A 17,700-nucleotide genomic window follows, 5' to 3' on the forward strand; every position below is an offset into this window, starting at 1 on the left:
CCCCTCATGGGAGGCCCCGCCCCCTCTGCCCTAGGAGACCCCGCCCCCGGCCGGTCCCCATCTCGGCTCCACCCCCCTCCCCCCAGGGCCCCCTCGCGCCCCCCAGCGGGGTCCCTGCCCCCCACTGCTCTGAGCCCCTGCTGGATTCTGCCCAAAGGGGCAATAAAGGAGATGGAAGCAGGATTTTGGGGCAAACCCTTTATTGTAAATAACGATCAGAGCCCGACGCCCCCCCGGACTCCCCCCCCCGCTCGGGAGCAGCCCAGGCCCAGCTGGGGATCCCCCCCCATCCCCAAATCAACCCCTGGCCTGGATCCACCTCCGCCGTCGTGCCCGAGCCCCCAGGATGGGGGGCAGGGAGCAGCAGGGGACCTGCTGGGGGGAAGCAGCTAAGGGGGAACCCCGGAGTCCCGGAAGAGCTGTTCCCTCTGTCTGAGGGTTGGGGGGTGGAAAGCAGGGGCGATGGGTCAGCAGCAGGGAGGATGGCAGCTGGGGGGGCTTCAGAGAGGGGCTGGGGGGTGGATGGATGGAGACAGAGAGGGGGATGAGTGGAGGGAGGGGGAGGGAGGGAGGGATGAAGGGGGAGTGTGGATGAATGAAGCTGCATTTCAACACTGCTGGAGGTGGCGGGAGGTGGGCAGACACCCAGACCCCGCTCCCGCCCGCGGCACAAAGCACCCTTTTGCCTCCTGTGGGGCTCAGCCGGCGCGGCCTGGCTCTCGGTTCCGGGCGGGGGAATTCCGGGGGTCTGGTTGGCGCGAGGGGGAGCCCCGCGCCGGGGAGCCCCTGGCCGGGGAGCCCCGTGCTGGGGAGCCCCTGGCCGGGGAGCCCCGCGCTGGGGAGGCCCTGGCCGGGGAGCCCCGTGCTGGGGAGCTGCGGGCTGGGGCCTCCCGGGCTGGGGAGCTGCGAGCAGGGGCCGGCTGGCCCCCCGCAGCTGGGGCCACATCCACGGTCACCACCCCGTGGACTTGGGAGAGCTGCGGGCTGTCCAGGCTGGCCACCAGCTGGCGCCGCCCGGCCCGGAGCGGCACGAAGGTCTGGCGGAAGGAGATCGTCTGGTGCCCGCCGATGGTCCTGTGGGGAGAGGAGAATGGGTTAGGATGCCTGGGTTCCATACCAGTCCTGGGAGTGGAAGGGGGGTCTAGTGGTTAGAGCAGAGGGAAGGGGGCTGAGTGCTAGGAATCCTGGGTTCCATCCCTGGCTCTGGGAGGAGAGTGAGGTCTAGAGGTTAGAACAGGGGGATGACGGAAGCCAGGACTCCTGGATTCCATCCCTGGCCCTGAGAGAGGAGTGGGAGCAGAGGGGAGTGGGGGGATCACTCACCCTATGTTGGTGGCCTTGGGGCTGGACACCCCCGACCCCTCCATGTGGAAGACAGCACTCTTCAGTGTCTGGGGCAGCGGGTTCTTGAAGACGACTTGCACTTGCGTCTCCTTCCCCACCACAGCTGGGCCCAGCACCTGAGAGACAGAGAGAGAGAGAGAGAGAGAGAGATGAGAACCCAGGTTTCCGGGCCAGCTTCGACCTCCCCCACACAGCCCCCCGCCTCCAAGCAATCCCAGGTATCTGAGTCCCCTCTTTCCACCTGCACTTGCAGTGAGAGAATCCAGGTGTCGGGACCCCCCTTTACCGTGAACCTCAGGTTACCCCCTCCCCGATAGTGCGAGAACCCAGGCATCTGGGCCTCCCCCCCCAGTCAGAGAACCCAGGTGTCCAGGCCCCCTAACTGTGAGCATCAGTTCTCCCCCTAGTGAGAGAACCCAGGCGTTCAGGCCATCCCCCGCAGTCAGAGAACCCAGGCGTCCGGGCCCCCTTACCATGAACATCAGGTCCCCGCAATAGTCAGAGAACCCCGGCGTCCCCCCCAATAGTCAGAGAACCCAGGCGTCCGGGCTGCCCCTCACAGTCAGAAAACCCAGGTGTCCAGGCTTCCCCCCGCAGTCAGAGAACCCAGGGATCTGGGCCATCGCCCACAGTCAGAGAATCCAGGCGTCCGGGCCCCCTTACTGTGAGCATCAGGTCCCCCCAGGTAGTCAGAGAACCCAGGCGTCCGGGCCCCTTACCGTGAGCGTCAGGTCCGGCGTGCGAAGGCGGAAGCTGTGCTGCTTGGCGAGTACCTGCCCGGTCTGAGCCACCTTCCCCGAGACGCTGAGCATGAGGGCAGCTTGGTCAACGAGGTGGGGCTGGTACTCGGCGTAGGACACCACCATGCGGACGGACTGGGCTGCAGGGGGCAAGGAGGGGGTCAGAGAGCCCGGCGGGGGCGGGGGGCAGCTGCCCGAGGGCTGGGGCACCCAGGGTCACAGAGGGGCCGGGGCTGGGGGCATAGTTTGGGGTTCTGGGGGGCTGGGCATCGGGGAGTTCAGAAGCTGGCGGTTCAGGGTGACTTGGGGGGTGGCTGTGCAGGAGATGAGATCGAGGCTCACAGGGGTGTGGACTGAGGCTTAGGGGACAGGGTGGATTTGTGGGTTAGCGATGGGGAGATAAGGGTTTGGGAACTGGGGGGCTCAGGAGATTGGGGTTCAGGGAGATTTAGGGGTGTGGATTAAGGTTCTGGGGGTTTGGGAGCCGGCAGCAGGGGGGTGGATTGGGGCCCAGGGGAACAGGGTTGCAGGAGGTTGGGGGATGGACTGGGGGTTGGGAGGCCAGGTTTTGGAGGTGTTCGGGAGGTGAGTGGGGGGTTTTGTGGGTTCAAGAGCTGGGGATTTGGGATTGGGGTTCAGGGGGATAGATTGGGGACTGGGGGGGTCAGGGTTCAGAGACCAGGGGGATAAGGCTGTAGGGGGATGTTGTTCAGGGGTGTGGGCTGGGAGTCAGGGCTGCAGGGGGATCGGGGTTCAGGGGGGAGGAGCTTGGGACTGGAGGGGTCATGGCTGCAGGGGGATCGGGGTTCATGGGGGAAGCTTTGGGCTGGGGGCTCAGGGCTGAAGGAGGATCGGGGTTAGGGGGGAGGAGCTGGGGGCCGGGGGCTCAGGGTTGCAGGGGGATCAGGGTTGTGGGGGAGGAGCTGGGGGCTGGGGGGTCAGGGCTGAAGGAGAATCAGGGTTAGGGGGGAGGAGCTGGGGGCCGGGGGCGCAGGGCTGCAGGGGGCTCAGGGTTAGGGGGAAGGAGCTGGGGGCCGGGGGCTCAGGGTTGCAGGGGGATCAGGGTTGTGGGGGATGAGCTTGGGGCCGGGGGCTCAGGGCTGCAGGGGGATCGGGGTTGGGGGGGAGGATCTGGGGGGTCAGGGCTGCAGGAGGTTGGGGTTGGTGGAGGAGCTGGGGGCCGGGGGGGTCAGGGCTGCAGGTGGATCGGGGTTGGGGGGGGAGGAGCTGGGGGCCGGGGGCTCAGAGCTGCAGAGGGATCAGGGTGAGGAGGGAGGACTTGGGGGCCGGGGGCTCAGAGCTGCAGAGGGATCAGGGTTGGGGGGGGAGGAGCTGGGGGTGGGGGGTCAGGGCTGCAGGGGTATCGGGGTTTATGGGGGAAGCTTGGGGCCGGGGGCTCAGGGCTGCAGGGGAATCGGGGTTCAGGGGGCTGGGGACTGGGGCTCACCTCCTCCCGGCGGGATCTCCACCTGCCGGCTCTCCTGTTTGAAGGTGCTCCCAGTCACGCCCGTGTAGAACATGGGTGCCAGGTGCAGAGTGAGGGCCACGCTGCGGCTGCTGCTGCCCCGGTTGTTCAGGGCCACCTGGACGCTCACGTCCTGGCCCATGACGGCCTCCGAGGTCTCCACACTCAGCGACACGTCCTCACCCCACTCCTTGTTCTTGTAGATGTGTGCCTTGGTGCCGTGCCGTGCCGCTGTCTCCACCGCCTTCCGCTCCGCTTCTGAGCCTGGGGGGGGACGAGGGGTCAGCGAGGGCGGGAGGGGATCCCAGCCGGGCCTCCCCCACTGGGACCAGGGTCCTTGTGCAAGGGTGGGGACTTGTGCGCATACAGCAGTGCCTGAGCATGCACGTGTGTGCAAACACCAGGGTGTACAAGAAGGTGAGCGTGCAAACAGAAATGGGTGTGCGTGCAAAGAGGAATGGGTGCGTGTAAGTGTGTAAATTCAGAAACAAAAGCCTGCAGATGTGGGTGTGCAAATGCAGAAACATGAGAATGTGAACAGGATTGTGTGTGTGCAAACATGGCAAAGTAAGTGTGCAGGCGTGGGCGTGCGACCATGTGGAAATTCAGGAAAAAGGACTTTCCAAAATGTATCAGTGTGCAAGAATGAGGGCATTCAAGTGCAGAAAATGGAGTGTGCAAACAGTGGTGTATGTGCACACAAGTGTGCAAAAGTGACAATGCATGCACACGAACGCATGGGTGACAAAAGTGAGTGTGCAAACACAAATGTGTGAGTGCATAAGAGGGAGTGGGCAGGCAAAAAAGTGTGCATGGAAATGTGTACACATATGGAAAAGTGAGTGTGCAAACATGATTGTGTGTGCCAGCGTGCGTGTGCACAGCTAGCCGGTGTGAGGGTAGTGTCACCCCGGGATATGAACACTCGGCTGGGACAGGCGCTCGCTGTTTTCCCATGAATTCCGCTCCCGCCCGCTGGGCCGCGACCCACAGGCCCGACACCAGCCCAGCCCAGTGTTTGGCACAAGCAGCGAGGAAAGGTGTCCAAAGCCAGCCACGCTCATTCCAGGCTCAGCGTGCGCCGAGGAGGGGCTGGCCCGGCCCAGCCCCTGGAATCCATTCTCCAAACCAGAGTTAAGCCAAGACCCACAACAAACATGCAGGGAACCGGCACAACAGGGTGGGTTGGGTCGTAGGGATGTGTCAAGAGTTTGGTAGTGTGTCAAATCCTCCTGCACCGCTGGGAGCCCAGCCTCCGTGTTAGGGGAGTGTCACAGCTCTACACGGGGCAGCTTCCCGGATTGAACCGCTCACTCCTGCTGGTATGCAGCAAGAAATCAGACGGCTGTTGGCAGGGGTCCAGCGATTGAGTGTTCACCAGCACACAGGGAGATGTGAGCATGCAAACATGGATGGGCGAGGGCACAGGAACGAGCGTGCAAACCAAAACAGTGTGCAAGCATGCCAATGTAGTACAGAAGACATGCACAAGTGAGCGTGCAAACACTGACATGTGAGCGTGCAAACTGGATGGCGAGAGAGAAGGGCAAGAGTGCTAGTGTGCACAAGTGCAAGAATTCATGTGCTCAGTGAGTGGGTATGTATGTAAGAGAGTCCACAGGTGCATGAGAGACCTGCAGGAGTGAGTGCTGCACTTGCACAAGGCTGTGCACTAGTGAGTGTGCTTTCCAAATTGAGGGTGCAAATGGGAATGGAGGAGAGCACAGGTGAGAGCCTGAGAACTGAGTGTGCGAAGGCGCACGACCATGCATGGCAACAGGTGCTTCCCAGAGTCCAAGTGCAACAGAGAGCAAGTGCGTGACTAAGGGTGCAAGAGTGAGCATGCACATGCAGAAGAGGGTGTGCAAAGTGTGCAAGAATGAGTGTGCAAACGCAGAAGAGGGCATGTGAAGTGTGCAACAGTGAGTATGCACGTGCAGAAGAGGGCACAAGAGTGAGCATGCCCATGCAGAAGAGGACGTGTGACACGTGCCAGAGCCAGTGTGCAAATGCAGCCGAGGTGACATGAGCAAGCGTGCATGACTGAGTGTGCACACGCAAGTGCTTAAGGCGGTGTGATTGTGGGGGGCAGGGCAGGCCAGGTGGGCAGCATGGGTGAGGGGCCCGGCCCCCGTGGCACTGCCCACCCCCAGTGCCTGGCGCGTACCCTCGGGGTGTTTGTAGAGATCGGTGATGTCGTGACGCTCGTGCGAGCCCACGGCCTTGGTGCTGATCAGGTGCCCGATGGCCTTTTCCTCCACGTAGACGATCTTGTAGGTGCCGTCGGCCTGGCGCTGCCAGTACACCTTGTCGCTGTTCACCTGGAGGGGTGGGGATTGGGTCAGTGCCCCACGGAGACCCCGCCCCTTCACAGCCCCCACGGAGTGTCCCCGCCCCCACGGAGACCCCGCCCCTTCACAGCCCCCACGGAGTGTCCCCGCCCCCACGGAGACCCCGCCCCTTCACAGCCCCCACGGAGTGTCCCCGCCCCCACGGAGACCCCACCCCTTCGCAGCCCCCACAGGGAGACGCCCCCCTTCACAGCCCTCCAGGGAGAGACCCCACCTCTACAGAGACCCCGCCCCTTCACAAACCCCCAGGGAGAGACCCCGCCCCCACGGAGACCCTGCCCCTTCACAGCCCCCACAGAGAGATGGAGACCCCGCCCCTTCGCAGCCCTCCGCCAAATATTGATTTTTATCTTCGGGGGGAGCAGACTTTTTTGCTCCCCCCCACACATACCTCAGCAAAGATGAAGGGCGCGTCATACTTCAGGTACACCAGCCCGTTCTTAATGGCCTGCACCGAGCAGGGTCCGCAGCAGAAGATACCTGGGGGGAGGAGTTAAAGGGGGGGAGGTATGGCCAGGATGGGGGGAAGGGGCGGTGGGGGTGGAAGACACACACACACAGTCAGACTCAACAGCTCCCCAACAGCCCCCGTGGCCCCAAAGCCACGTTCCCGTTGTCCTGGGGAACTCCCCGACACTGGATCCCACCCACCAACAGAGGGGAGGTGCACTGTGGGATGGGGCTTCTCATGCTACAGCGGGAGGGACCCCTCTAACCAAGACCCCCCCATCTCATCCCCTGGCTCCGCCTTCAAACCTATCCCCCAACCTCCCCCTCTTCTCCCCTCCCCCTTCTTCCTCTGTCCCCCACTCTGTCCCCCACTCACCACTGCTGGTCTCTTGGGGGGTGGCATCGACCACTTGCCACCCGTCGTACCCCGAGGGCAGGTCGGGCCGGGTCATCCAGCAGTCGTTCCACACGTGGAAATTCCTGGGGGACAGGGGGGAGGGGTCACTAGTTGCCTCAGAGCCCCTGCTGGAGTAGCTGGGAGCTGCCCCACGGTGCCCCGTCCTGGAGTAACCGGGAGCTGCCCCCTAGTGCCCCCCGGTGGCCGCCCCTCACCAGACGGAGTCGGCATTGAGCCGTTCCAGCGGTTTCATGTTCTCGTCGAAGTAGATGTCCATGGTGAGGCTGACATCCGTGTCGTGGGCCGAGTTGTAGTTGGTAACTGTGCGTGTGGCGATCCCGAAGCACCGCAGGACTGGGAAGGGTGGGCAGAACGGGGGTGTGTGTGTCAGGAGCTGCTGGGTGGACATGGGCCCCCCCAACCCCTGCAGGATTCTCCCAGCGCGATCCCTGTCTGGCCTCTTCATTCTTTCCCTCCATTCTTTCATTCCCTCCCTCCCTCCCTCTTCCTTGCCCCTCCATCGCTTCATTCCCGCCATTCCTCCCTCCCCTCCTTCATCCTCCGTCTGTCTCGCTCTCTCTTCCTTTCCCTCTGTTCAGGGCTGGCTCCAGACACCAGCTTAACAAGCAGGTGCTTGGGCGGCCAAGGGAGAGGGGCGGCACCTGCGGCAATTCGGGGGCGGCAGGTCCCTCACTCCCTCTAGGAGCGAAGGACCTGCTGCCAAACTGCCGATCGCGGCTTTTTTTGTTGCTTGGGGCAGCAGAAATGCTGGAGCCGGCCCTGCCTCTGTTGTTTCATTCCTTCTCTCCTTCCGCCCCCCGCCTCCCTCCTTTCTTTCTAGTCCTCCATTCCCTCCTTCCTGCAAGCCCCGCTTTCATCCCCTCTCTTTGCGTTTCATTCCCTCTAGTCTTCCTCTCCCTGCATCCCTCCACTGCTTCTCTCTCCATTAATCATATAATAGAATATCAGGGTTGGAAGGGACCTCAGAAGGTCTCTAGTCCAACCCCCTGCTCAAAGCAGGACCAATCCCCAGACAGATTTTTGCCCCAGATCCCTAAATGGCCCCTTCAAGGATTGAACTCACAACCCTGGGTTTAGCAGGCCAATGCTCAAACCACTGAGCTATCCGTCACCACCCCAGCAGCGTCCCCAAGTGGCCAGTAGGGGGCAGTGCATCCCCCAGCAGTGCCCCCTGGTGGCCAGCCAGGCCTGGCCGTCCCCCCCACAGCAGTGCCCCCCAGTGGCCAGTTGGGGGCAGCGTGTCCCTGCCCAGCAGTGCCCCCCAGTGGCTAGTTGGAGCACATCCCCGCCAGTGATGTCCCGCGACAGCCAGCCAGGGGTGGCATGTCCCCCCGCAGTGGCTGGCCGGGTCTGGCACGCCCCCCCTCCTGCAGTGCCCCCCAGTGGCCAGTTGGCAGCGCATCCCCCCAGCAATGCCCCCTGGCAGCCAGTCGGGCCTGGCATTCCCCCCCCAGTGGTGTCCCCCAGTGACCAGTGGGGGCGACCCAATTACCAGTGGTGACGACGCCGGCAAAGACCCAGCACTGGCCGTAGAGGACGGGGTAGCCGGTGCGGTGGTACTGCCGGAGGATGTCCACGCTGCCCACCCAGGCCGAGGGGTTGGTGCCCCGCGAGTAGTCGCCCGTCCAGTTCCCCACCAGCACCCCGTTGTCGTCCAGGGAGTTCACCTGCCCCACACCGGGGGGGGGGGAGAGAGTGGTGAGGGGGGGTAGAAAGAACAGGTGGGGCTGCAGGGACAGACGGACGGACAGACAGGTGCCGAGGGTGGAGGGCAGGACGGGATGGGGGATGGGCTGAGGGGGTGGAGGTGCCTCCCCACCCGCAGGCTCCTCCCCCACTCACCATGGCGGAGACAACGCGGGACACACTGATGGGGTCCCCGCGCCCCGAGTGGGGCATCCCGCGCCGGTCCAGGATGTACAGACAGGCGTCCAGCAGCCCCCGGTCAAACTGGGGGGGAAGAGATGGGGGTCAGTGCCGAATGGCCTCCTTCTGCCCTGGGACCACTCCCCCGGGATATGCCCTCTCCCACCCCCCTCCTGCCCTGGGACCCCTCCCCTGGGACGCCCCTTCTCCCACCCCCCTCCTGCCCTGGGACCCCTCCCCTGGGACGCCCCTTCTCCCACCCCCCTCCTGCCCTGGGACCCCTCCCCTGGGACGCCCCTTCTCCCACCCCCCTCCTGCCCCGGGAACCCTCCCCTGGGACGCCCCTTCTCCCATCCCCCTTCTGCCCTGGGACCCCTCCCCCGGGATATGCCCTCTCCCATCCCCCTCCTGCCCCAGGAACCCTCCCCTGGAACGCCCCTTCTCCCATCCCCCTCCTGCCCTGGGACCCCTCCCCTGGGACGCCCCTTCTCCCACCCCCCTCCTGCCCCAGGAACCCTCCCCTGGAGTACCCCCTCTCCCATTCCCCTCCTGCCCTGGGACCCCTCCCTCCCTCATCTCTGCCCCCCCGGTCCCACCTGCCCGTAGTTCCAGGTGCGCTCCCCGATCTGGCTCTCGGTGCCGTAGTAGATGCGCCCACTCTCGTTGAGCACATATTCCTCCAGCCAGTCGTCCTGGGGCAAGTACACGGCGTCCTCTGGGAGGGGGGGAGAGCCCGTCAGCCCCGCCCACTGCCCCTCGGCCCCGCCCTCTTCGCCACAGCCCCGCCCTCGGCCCTGCCCCCTTCCTCACAGCCCTGCCCATTATGGCTCAGCCCCGCCCTTAGCCCTGACCACTGCCTCGCAGCCCCGCCCCTAAGCCCCGCCCACTGCCTCACAGCCCTGCCCCTAAGCCCCGCCCACTGCCTCACACCCCTGCCCACTACCCCTCAGCCCCGCCCACTGCCCCATGGCCACGCCCTCTGCCTCACAGCCCTGCCCACTACCCCTCAGCCCTGCCCACTGGCCCTCAGCCCCACCCCTCGGCCCTTCCCACCGCCTCCACCCACTGCCTCACACCCCTGCCCACTACCCCTCAGCCCCGCCCACTGGCCCTCAGCCCCGCCCCCGGCCCTTCCCACCGCCTCCACCCACTGCCTCACAGCCCTGCCCCGCCCCTCCTCCCCTGGGGGGGGGGAGGGGGAGATCCTGTCAGCCCTGCCCACTGCTGCACAGCCCCGCTCACTGCCCCACAGCCCCACCCTGTAACCCTCCCACATCAGGTACACTGCATCCTCCCTGCCCCTGCTCCTCCCATGCCAGGTACACCACAGCCTCTGGGGAGGAAGCCTGACACCGACCCCACAGTCCCACCCTTCCCCCATGGCTTCACCCCCAAACCCTCCTGCTCCAGGTATACTGGCTCCCCCGTGTGTTGTGAGCTTCCCCTGGCAGTGCCCCCACGTCCTGTGATCCTGACCCTCATGGGCTGTGAGCTTCCCTCCGGCAGTGGCCCCACGTCCTGTGAGCCTGACCCCCATGGGCTGTGAGCTTCCCTCCAGCAGTGCCCCCCACTCACCGCGGCACCAGGGGTTGAAGAGGATGTAGATCTCGTTGTGGGGTTCAAAGGGCATCTGGTACTCGCCTGCCCGGCTCCGGGTCTTGACGCTGAAGCGGTACTTGCCAATGACGGCGGTGGGGGACGTACTGACCCGCAGGGACAGGCTGTCGTCAGTGGAGTCCGTCTCCTCGGCCGCCCAGCCCAGCCCGGGCAGCGGGGCCCCCACCGGGACCAGGATGTGTGTGGCCTTGGACACCTGGGGTGTAGGGCCTGGGGGGGTGGAGAGACAGGGAGTGAAACCCTCTGCGGGGTACCCCCCACCCAGCCCTGTGGTCAGCCCCCTGGCCCTGTGGTCAGCCCCCCGGCCCAGCCCCCGTCTATTCCCTGACACCCCACTGCCAAAGCCCTCCGTCCAGCTCCCCAGCCCAGCGCCCTTCCGGCCAGCCCCTCACCCCACCCTGCCTAGCCCCCCTCTATTCCCTGACACCCCACTCCCAAAGCCCTCCATCCAGCTCCCCGGCCAGCCCCTCGCCTCACCCTGCTGAGCCCACCTCTATTCCTTAACACCCCATCCCTCAAACAGACAGACCCCCACTAACCTTCCCCGCTCCGGCCAGCCACTTCTAGAAGAAACCTACCACCAATCCCCCCACACTCTGTCCATCTATCCCCACCCCCATTCTCTAGGGATGGACCAGTCATCCCCATGTGCCCCCATCCCTGGTCACAGACACCTAGATATATCTGATCTCACATAACATAGGACTGGAGGGGCACTGCTGGGGGGAAGCTCGCAGCCCCAGCGTGTCCCTAGCTGGGGGCACTGCTGGAGGGAAGCTCACAGGCCCGTCACATCCCTGGCCGGGGTCACTGCTGGGGGGAAGCTCACAGGCCTGACGTGTCCTGCTGTCCCAGCCCTGTGATCTCAGCTCCATCAGCAGGTCCAGGCAGGAGGGGCCCCTCCCAAACCTGTTCGACCCGAGTGTGGGGGAGCTGGGGTGGGGTGCGGTTGCCCCGCTTCCCTTCCACACCCTGCTGCCTCCCACAGCCTCACTCTCAGCCAGCCTGGGACTGCTGCACTGCAAGCTTCCCCCCAGCAGTGCCCCCAGCTAGGGGGAGGGAGAGGGTTTCTAGGGCTGCAAGCTTCCCCCCAGCAGTGCCCTCAGACGGGACAGGGGGAGAATCGGGTGTTGTGAGCTCCCCGCCCAGTGGTGCCACGTGGCCTCAGGGTCTGGCCAAGCAGGGAGGGGTGTGGGAATGTGGTCACCACATCTGGAGAGCTGCCGGAGCAGGCGGGCGGCTAATGACGGGGTGGGTTTGTGGCCCCAGGGTGTGGGACCTGGGAAGGGGGGTAATTACAGAGCCGGCTGGGCCGGCGACCAAGGGAACGGGCCGCGCCTCGGAGCCAGCCCCATGGAGAGGCAGAATTCCTCCCCCCGATCAGCCTTGGCCTCTCATAAGAACGGCCACACTGGGTCAGACCAAAGGTCCATCTAGCCCAGTGTCCTGTCTCCTGACAGTGGCCAATGGCAGGTGCTCCAGAGGGAATGAACAGAACAGGGAATCATCAAGTGACCCATCCCCTGTCACCCATTGGCCCCTGGCAAACAGAGGCCAGGGCCACCATCCCTGCCCATCCTGGCTAATAGCCATTGATGGACCTATCCTCCAGGAATTTATCTAGTTCTTTTTTAAACCCTGTTATGGGCTTGGCCTTCACAACATCCTCTGGCAAGGAGTTCCCCAGGTTGACTGTGTGTTGTGTGAAAAAATACTTCCTTTTGTTTGTTTTAAATCTGCTGCCTATTAACTTCATGTGGTGACCCCTGCTTCTTGTGTTATGAGAAGGAGTAAAGAACACTTCCTTATTTACTTTCTCCACATCACTCATGATTTTATAGACCTCTAGCATATCCCCCCTTAGCCGTCTCTTTTCCAAGCTGAAAAGTCCCAGTCTTGTTACTCTCTCCTCACACGGAAGCCGTTCCATACCCCTCATCATTTTGTTGCCCTTTTCTGAACCTTCAATTCCAATAGATCTTTTTTGAGATGGGGCGACCAGAACTGCATGCAGGATTCAGCGCTGTGGGGAGTGGGGCTGGAGGTCCAGCAGTGGGGGGTCCTGCCCTCCAGCAGCTGATGCCATGGGGCAGTGGGGGGCACTGTGGGGCATTGGGGGGAACCACAGGGAGGCAGGTGGCACTGTGGTGTGGAAGGGGCAGCAGGGGGAGTTGCAGGGCACCGGGGGCTGCTGGGGGGCAGCAGGCGTCACTGGGGGTGCCAGGAAGCCTCAGGGTGGCACTGGGGGGCAGCAGGGGGTGCCATAGGGCATCAGGGGGCGCCAGGGCGCAGTGGGAGCAGGAAGAGGGCAGCAGGGAGGTAACAGGGGTGGTGGGGGGCAGCGGGGCGTAGCAGGTCCCCCAGGGATCAGTTCTCACCGACGAGCAGCTCCAGGCAGACCCAGTGCAGCTTGGGGCAGCAGGGGTCACTGGGAAGCAGCAGGGGCAGGGACAGCAGTGGGCGTGGTGGGGGAGCCCAGGGGGGCACAGTGGGGGGCAGGGACAGCAGGGGGCACTGGGCAGCAGCAGGGGGCAGGGACAGCAGCGGGCGCGGTGGGGGAGCCCAGGGGGGCACGATGGGGGGCAGGGACAGCAGGGGGCGCTGGGAAGCGGCAGGGACAGCAGGGGGCACGGCAGGGGCAGGGATAGCAGGGGGCACCGTGGGGGACCCCTGGGGGCCCAGCTCTCACCGACGAGCAGCTCCAGGCAGACCCGGTGCAGCTCGGGGTCGTGGGGGGAGCAGTGGGGGGTGGGGGCAGCAGGGGGTGCTGGGAGCAGCGGGGGGCAGAGGCAGTAGGGGGCAGTGCAGGGGGTTGTGGGGGGCTCCGGGGGAGCACTGGGCGGGGAGGCCCAGCTCTCACCGACGAGCAGCTCCAGGCAGACGCGGTGCAGCTTGGGGTCATAGAGAGAGCAGCGGGGGGCAGGGACAGAACGGGGCATGGCGGGGGACCCCAGGGGCCCGGCTCTCACCGACGAGCAGCTCCAGGCAGACCCGGTGAAGCTCGGGGTTGTAGGGCTGCCGCAGCTGCAGGCGGATGTCGAAGGGCTGCCCCCGGCGCACGATCAGCTCGTCGTACTCGAACTCGTCCGTGTGGTGGGCTCGGCGATTCGCCCCCGAGCGCTGCCCCATCAGGTCCACGCCACTCACCACCAGCATCCCCTCTGCGGGACAGGGCGCTGGTCAGCGGGTTCCCCCCAGACCCAGAAAGGGGAACCCCAGTGGGGGAGGGGCAGGGGGCAGGGGGCAGCAGGGGATCCCCCAGACCTAGAAAGGGGAACTCCAGAAGGCGGATGGGCAGGGGACACCCCAGATCCAGAATGGGGACCACTCAACGTGCAGCGGGAACCCCAGTGGCAGTGGGGAGAGGGGCAGGGGCCAGAAGCTGGAGGGGGGAAGGTCAGCAGGGGCCCCCCAGAGCAGGAGGGAGGTTCTGGGGGGAAGGGGGACCCTGGAATTAGGGATCAGAGTGGGGCAGGGTGCTCTGAGGCGGGAGGGGAATGAGGGGATCCCACGTGGAAGCCGGGGTTCCCAGTGGGGAATTGGGGTGCCAGGAGGGGACATGGGGGGTCCCCGGGTGGTCTCCAGTGGGGAGTAGCATCTGGTTTCTCCTCCACTCCCTGCTGTCCCCAACACCACCCGGGGGACCCCACAGCGGTGCCTGGATCAAGCCCAGCGTTGGTTCAGCAGCATGGGGGACCCCTCCCGCCCCCGGGGAAACCCCCTCACCCCGGATGACTGGCTGGGCCGGCCGGGACCCCGGCACCTCCCCCGGTGCCGGCCCCCAGTCTGTGTCGTCCCTGGGCCCTGCGCAGCATTTGCAACATCTGCAGAATTTGCTGAAGAAGGATCGCTTCCTCCTTTCGGGTGGTGGATCGGGGGGGCCAGGCTGGCGGACCCGGTAGCTGGCACTCGCCCACCTCCCCACATCCATCCGGGTATCGGGCTCCGGCATCCTGCCTGGGGTGAGAGAGAGACAAGCAGTGAACGCAGTTCCCTGGCACTGTTATATGCAGCTGTTCCCCAGCCGTGTCCCACCCCAGAGCCGGCTGCATTTCAGTACTGGGCACACCACTTCCTGACATGTGTCAGGGGGAGCAGCAGGAACCAAGCGATGGGGAAATCGGCCTTGGGACTGTGAGGAACTAGGTCAGAGATGCTTCACCCTGGTTCTGCGTCAGATGCCCAGCCTGAGCCAGGAAGGGAACATGCATGGGGACGGACAGACAGCCGGGGAGGTGACGTTGGGGTTCAGGGGATGTGAGGAGAGCCCAGAGCCGGGCCAGGCTGCAGTACCTGGGTCGGGCACTGGGGGGGGAGGGCTGTGACATGGGGGAGTGGCTGGGGCCCAGGGAAGCCAATGGGAGCGCAGGGTGGGGTCGGGGCAGAGGGGTCAGAAAGGGTTACCCCACCGCGCCCCCGGTGATGTTATGGCGGGTGGCGGGGCTCCAGCCCACCTGCTTACAGAGTGGAAATTTAACAGGGAATCGAGAAATTCGACGCCTCTGGAACCCAAGAGTCCTAACCCCTGCCCCCACCGTGCTCTAACCACTAGCCCCCCCTCCCCTCCCCGAGCTGGGGAGAGAATCCAGGAGTCCTGGCCCCCCATCCAGCCACTAGTCCCCCTCCCCTCCCAGAGCTGGAGACAGAACCCAGGAGTCCGGACACCCAGCCACCCCCCTGCTTGAATTCCCTCTAGTGCAGGCGTTCTCAAACTGGGGGTTGGGACCCCTTGGGGGTCACGAGGTTATTACATGGGGGGTTGCGAGCTGTCAGCCTCCACCCCAAACCCCGCTGTGCCTCCAGCGTTTATAATGGTGTTAAATATACAACTCTACCCCGATATAACACGAATTCGGATAGAACGCTGTAAAGCAGCGGATGGGGGGGGGGGGCCTGCACGCCCCGGCGGATCAAAGCGAGTTCGATATAAGGCGGTTTCACCTATAACGCGGTAAGATTTTTTGGCTCCCAAGGACAGCGTTCTATCGGGGGAGAGGGGCATTAACAAGAGTTTTTCATTTATGGGGGGGGGGGGGTCGCACTCAGGGGCTTGGTCAGCAGCAAGAAAGTTTGAGAACCACTGCACACCCCTCCCCTCCCTTCAGTGACTGAGGACCAGGGCTCTGGGGAGGGGACCCGGGGCAGTCTGCCAGGGCCCAACCCGCCCCCAGGCTAAGCACCCCACAACCCTATCACCCCAAAGCGCCCAGCTCCCGCAGCCCCCAAGCATCCCAACTCCCAAACTCCACCCCAGTCCTTCCCCAGCCCCCCGAAATCCCCAGCACATCGTCCCCAGCCCCCAATATCTCAGCACCGCTTCCTCCAGCCCCCCAAACTTCCCAGCCCCCAAATCTCCACCACTTCTTCCCCAGCCCCCCCAAATCCCCAGCCCCTCTTCCCTCTGCCCTCTAAACTCCCAACACCTCTTCCCCAGCCCCCCGAACTTCTCAGCCCCCAAATCCCGAGCATCTCGTCCCCCAGCACCCCAAATTTCTCAGCCCCAAATCCTGAGCACCTCGTCCCCCAGCACCCCAAACTTCCCAGCCCCCAAATCCCCAGCAACTCTTCCCTCTGCCCCCTAAACTCCCAGCACCTCTTCCCCAGCCCCCCAAACCTCCCAGCAACTCTTTCCCCAGCCCCCCCAAATCCCCAGCCCCTCTTCTCTCTGCCCTCTAAACTCCCAACACCTCTTCCCCAGCACCCCAAACTTCCCAGCCCCCAAATCCCTAGCAACTCTTCCCTCTGCCCCCTAAACTCCCAGCACCTCTTCCCCAGCCCCCCGAACTTCTCAGCCCCGGAGCCCGCACTCACTGGCCGGGCGCTCGCTCGCTCGCTGCGCTGCGCTCTGGGGCCAGGCGCTGCGCTCCGGAGCTAGGAGCGCAGGGGCGGGAGGAGGAGCCAGGGGGCGGGGCCTGCGGGGACCGGGGGGGTCAGGGAGGGTCCGCACCCAGCGACCCGCGAGTCACCCGTGAGGGGAGGGGAGGAGCTGGGTGACCTCAGCGGCCCCCAGGCGCTTCCTCTAGCAGGGCCTGGCAACACCCCCCACCTCCCAGCTATCCATCCTCACAGACACCCCCGTCCATCTCCTCACCCCACGCCCCCTTTCCATCCTCAGACCCCTCCCCAGACATCCCATCCCCACCCTGAACCCCTCCCCAGAGACACCCCCACCTCCCCATCTATCACCTACCTCTCTGTCCCCCTCCACCCCATCTCTCTCCCCATGGACACCCCAGCTAATCTAGTCCCATACGCCCCCCTCTCTCCATCCCCCCCTCCCTCTCTGTCTCTCATCAGCTCCATCCCCTGCCCCCGGCCCTCTGCTCCACAGGGGATGTGCTGTGGGGAGCCCCCAGTCCCCTGCCGGCTGCGGGGACCCCGTTGGCTTCCCTGCTGTAACCACCTCCCTGAGGAAGCGTCTCCTGCTCCGGCAACCTGCCGCGCCACTGAACAGCCCCCAGCAACCATTCCCCATGTTGCCAGGACAGAGCTGGGAGAGAACCCAGGAGTCCGGGCTGCCAGGCTCCCTGCTCTAACCACTGGACCTCCCTCCCCTCTCAGAGCAGAGACAGAACCCAGGCATCCGGGCCGTGCTAAGCCCAGGAGCTGATGGAGGTGCAATGGGACAGACCTGGGACGAGTGAGGCTGGGGGAGGGGGGCTGTCCCAGCAGGGGGCTGATGGGCTTGGGGGGGCACTGGGGCATCTCCTCCTCCCAGAACCCCCCAGCCTGCCTCTCCCCCCAAAGATGCTCATTAGGGCCCCAAATCCCCCCCCCCCATCCCTCTCACAGGCCAACGCTGGAACAGACAAAACCAGCCCAACCTGCCCCACGGAGCCCAGGGATCTCCCCCTGCGGGGGGACTGGCTCAGAGCCAACCCGAGGGTGGGGTTTGGCTGGCTCAGGGGGGCAGAGAATGGGACACAGGGCCTCCCCTGCCACCTCTGCCGGTGCCCCTTACTCCCCACCCACAGCCCCGTTGCCCAGCCCTGCCGATGCCCCCTCCGCAGCCCCCTGCCAGCCCAGCCTGGAGCTCCCAACCTGCCCTGCACAGTCAGGAATTTGGGAGGAGGCTGTGAAGTGTCTCCCACTTGAACCTGGCTCCCCGCCCGGGGTTCCTGGCACCGTGGGTTTGGGGAGCGGAGGGGGAGGAGCCCCGGGTGGGGCTGGCCGGGTGCTGCCCCATATCACTCAAGGCCTGATGTGCCAAGAAACGCCCGAGATGTTGTAACCTCTGCGGTGGCTCCAGTTGCGTGTCGGGGTGTCACTGTTCCCACGAAGAGCGTGAAGCAACCGCGGGCGAGTGGCGGATGTCACGGCTTCCGCTGGGGTGCAGCAGCCCAACGGAGCAACGAGTGCGAGGAATTCGGTGTAACAGGCAGGGCCCTGCCCCAGAAAGGGGTGATGTCAGAGTAAATTCCTTCTGCCCAGGGAGCGGGCCGGCAGCCT

At 64.9% G+C, this 17,700-nt stretch overlaps 1 protein-coding gene across 2 annotated transcripts; it reads right to left on the bottom strand.

Moving 5' to 3' along the window:
• Positions 1-256: 256 nt before the first annotated feature.
• On the bottom strand, positions 257-17,652 carry TGM1 (transglutaminase 1). 2 transcript variants are annotated; one of them, XM_054045360.1, is made up of 15 exons: positions 17,484-17,652; positions 13,978-14,208; positions 13,221-13,412; positions 10,210-10,461; positions 9,231-9,349; positions 8,611-8,718; positions 8,261-8,435; positions 6,963-7,101; positions 6,727-6,830; positions 6,292-6,380; positions 5,717-5,870; positions 3,532-3,813; positions 2,064-2,224; positions 1,324-1,460; positions 257-1,074 (listed from the first exon to the last, which is right to left on the bottom strand). In XM_054045360.1, exons 2-15 carry the CDS (start codon positions 14,201-14,203, stop codon positions 699-701), a joined length of 2,514 nt encoding a protein of 837 aa, XP_053901335.1. In that variant the 5' UTR covers positions 14,204-14,208; positions 17,484-17,652; the 3' UTR covers positions 257-698. The 2 variants fall into 2 exon arrangements, with proteins under 2 accessions (XP_053901335.1, XP_053901334.1); XM_054045359.1 differs by lacking the exon at positions 17,484-17,652 and adding an exon at positions 16,063-16,113.
• Positions 17,653-17,700: the final 48 nt, after the last annotated feature.

This window comes from Malaclemys terrapin, chromosome 12 (genome assembly GCF_027887155.1).
Source record: "Malaclemys terrapin pileata isolate rMalTer1 chromosome 12, rMalTer1.hap1, whole genome shotgun sequence".
Lineage (NCBI taxonomy): Eukaryota > Metazoa > Chordata > Testudines > Emydidae > Malaclemys > Malaclemys terrapin.